Here is a 2,530-nt window from a genome sequence, read left to right as displayed (position 1 = left end):
GAGTGGCAACACTGTTCAGAGAGTTTTAGGCGCGGGGTACGGCCGTAAAGTAAGTAGTGTCTTCGGCCACCCCCCACGGGCGTGTGTGCGTGCGAGGAGTGAGTGAGGAACGAGGGAATTGGGGCGGCGTTTCATCATTTACGGAAGGCCCCGGCGGGACGTCGCGACGGTCCCGATGAGTCGCCTGGGGAAATCACTACGCGCCGCGGCGGCGCCACTAAGGGGCAGTGCGGTGCCGAGCCGAGAGGGCCCAGCGAACAGAGAGAGAGAGAGGGAGAGAGGGGAGTTGAGCTGATCCGTCATCGCGATGATTTCCTCACCCGCCGGCGACGTGAGGTACATTTCGAGCGCGCCCCTCACGGGGTACTCGACGTTGGCCGACACTTCGACGTGCTCCAGGAAGTTGACGGCCTGCTCGGGCGGCCCGCCGCCGCACCCGTCGCTGGCGAACAGCACCGCTATGCGCTCCCCGCGCACGAAGGACGCGTTCTGCCTGTTGGGGCGAGAGAGAAGGGGAGAAGGAAGGAGGGGCCGTTCAGAAACAACACAGCGGCAGCACACTCGATAACTTTTCACTTTTGCCCTGCCGTGCGGTGGTGCGGCTGGCGTAAAGGGGGCGCCGAAGGGCCTGCCCGGGGCTCGGGGGCCTTCATGTCGCCGGCGCCGACACGCTGCTCAACTTTGAGGCGCGCGCGCCGGGGAGACAGAGAATGGGCCTCGTGCAGCAAGCAGGGCGGCGGCGCACCGCAAGTTGGGCGGGTGAGCCCCACGGGTGTCACTGTCACTGGCGCTCGACGTGGTTTTAACAAACCCGAGCAGTATGTAGTTACCACCAGCGGCTGCTCGGCTGCTCTGCCAGCCAGGGGCGTGCTCTTGTTGGAGCTGACTTTGAGAGGAGCGCAGCAGCAGCGCCCCTCCGACATATCAAGGGTGTACGTCGACAAGTCCAGTACTGCAACGCTTTCACACACGGAAAAACTGTTTCTTGTCCAATGACAAATAATTGAACAACTGTTACTTGAAACAAAACGGATAAATGAAGTTTCTTTTCTAAGAACAGCAAAGGCCAAAGGGAAAACCGCCTTTCTTCAAGAACAGAATTTAATTCCAGCCCGCACAAATTTATCAGGAAACAATATTATTTCGGTAACCCGCAGAATAACGCATGCCGGTAAAGCCGAAAATAACATGAGAGTAACACCAAAACGCATCTAAATCACTCTGCAGTAGCATAGTGACACAGTGACTTTATTTATTTGGCTATAACGGGCTTGTGGGCGCAAAATCGAAAAATCCGATAAAAGAGTATGTAATCCTGGCGTTATCTTGAAATGGCCACGCACCACACTGAAGGCTACGCGCGGGCTGAGCGCCTGTGAATAAGTCATCGGCTGGCCTGGGGTGGGTGGATCGCGTCAGTGCGCGCCTCCCGCGGGACCAGCGAGCGGACCCGCCGCCAGGTGACACGCCAGAGGTCAACCTCCAGCTCCGAGGACACCGCCGTCCTCAACCCCCGCGCGCCGCCCCCAAGGGAGCGCTAACTCACGAAGTGATCCCGTCGACGACGCAGACGGCCTTGTCGGGGACGGTGACCCAGTCCTGCGCCTGGTGCACCAGCTCGTCGGCGTTGAGCAGGCCGAACCCGAAGCGCGTGTTGACCCAGAAGCCGGCCGCGTTCTGCCGCCAGCCGGGGTTGTCCGCCAGCGGGGCGTACTCGGAGGAGCTGGCCACCAGGTGCTGCACGTCTCGCCAGGTGAGCGCGGGGCTGCGGCACAGAAGGGCACGTGAGCGCTCCAGAGGCCTCGGCGCGCGCCACCGGCGACCACCCCAAAGGACCCGGCGGCGATCTCGCGGAATGAAGACTTTGCAGATTAAGTTATGAATGTAAAACTAGTTTTGATTATGCGCCGCCACGAGAACACTTCGGCCAGCTGCTCAAACTTTCCCGAGCGGAAAATCTCGGGCAAGCGCCGCCGCCGGGGCGCGTGGCGCGCGTTCTCACAGAATATGGAGATGGAGTTTGCGCGCCCTCTGACCTGACGAACAAATACGAGACGGTAGTACCGCGCTGCGCTGCGGCCCGCCCCGGGATATGGATGGCGACGGCCTTGAGCAGCAGCGGCAGCAGGAAGCATGCGGCAGCCGCAAGGTGGGCCACGCGTACCACTTTGCCGGCGGGGAGAAGGAAAGGAACGCTGCTCAAAAGGGGAACCGCGGCGGCTGGGGCTGGGGCGCGGTGCCACAGAGCCGTGGAAACGAAACACCAGCCAAAACCACACAACCACACGTACGTACGCGACTGCGCGCCCCGCCCCGCAAGTGCGAGGCGGCCTGGGGTCCTGAAAGCTAGAAATTTTTCCAGGAAAAATTGTGAACTTTTCAGTAAATACGTCGAGGGACGTATCGTGAAAGCAGATGATACAAATTTAAGGATATGTCTGTGCCCTAATTTTCTCTCATATTTTGCTGTTATTTGTTTATGGCTGTTTGTCACTTTTAGCAATTGCTTTCTTGCAATTCAACGGACTAG

At 59.5% G+C, this 2,530-nt stretch overlaps 2 protein-coding genes across 2 annotated transcripts in view; both read right to left on the bottom strand.

The window, feature by feature from the left end:
* LOC113201877 (ankyrin repeat and death domain-containing protein 1A-like) overlaps nucleotides 1-2,530 on the bottom strand; it is a 60,454-nt gene that overhangs the window by 57,387 nt on the left and 537 nt on the right. The window lies entirely within an intron of this gene.
* The window catches only part of LOC113206906 (neuroendocrine convertase 1-like), a 25,304-nt gene continuing 22,780 nt past the window's right edge, over nucleotides 7-2,530 (bottom strand). The window contains exons 10-11 of the mRNA XM_052267063.1: nucleotides 1,547-1,765; nucleotides 7-493 (exon numbers count right to left, since the gene is read on the bottom strand). Coding sequence (XP_052123023.1) covers nucleotides 139-493; nucleotides 1,547-1,765 — 574 coding nt within the window. The 3' untranslated portion in view covers nucleotides 7-138. The remainder of the gene's footprint in view (nucleotides 494-1,546; nucleotides 1,766-2,530) is intronic.

Source organism: Frankliniella occidentalis, unplaced genomic scaffold (genome assembly GCF_000697945.3).
Source record: "Frankliniella occidentalis isolate FOCC.00 unplaced genomic scaffold, Focc_3.1 Scaffold46, whole genome shotgun sequence".
Classification (NCBI taxonomy): domain Eukaryota; kingdom Metazoa; phylum Arthropoda; class Insecta; order Thysanoptera; family Thripidae; genus Frankliniella; species Frankliniella occidentalis.
The sequence above is the reverse complement of the archived record's forward strand: the minus strand, read 5'-3'. Positions and strand labels throughout refer to the sequence as shown.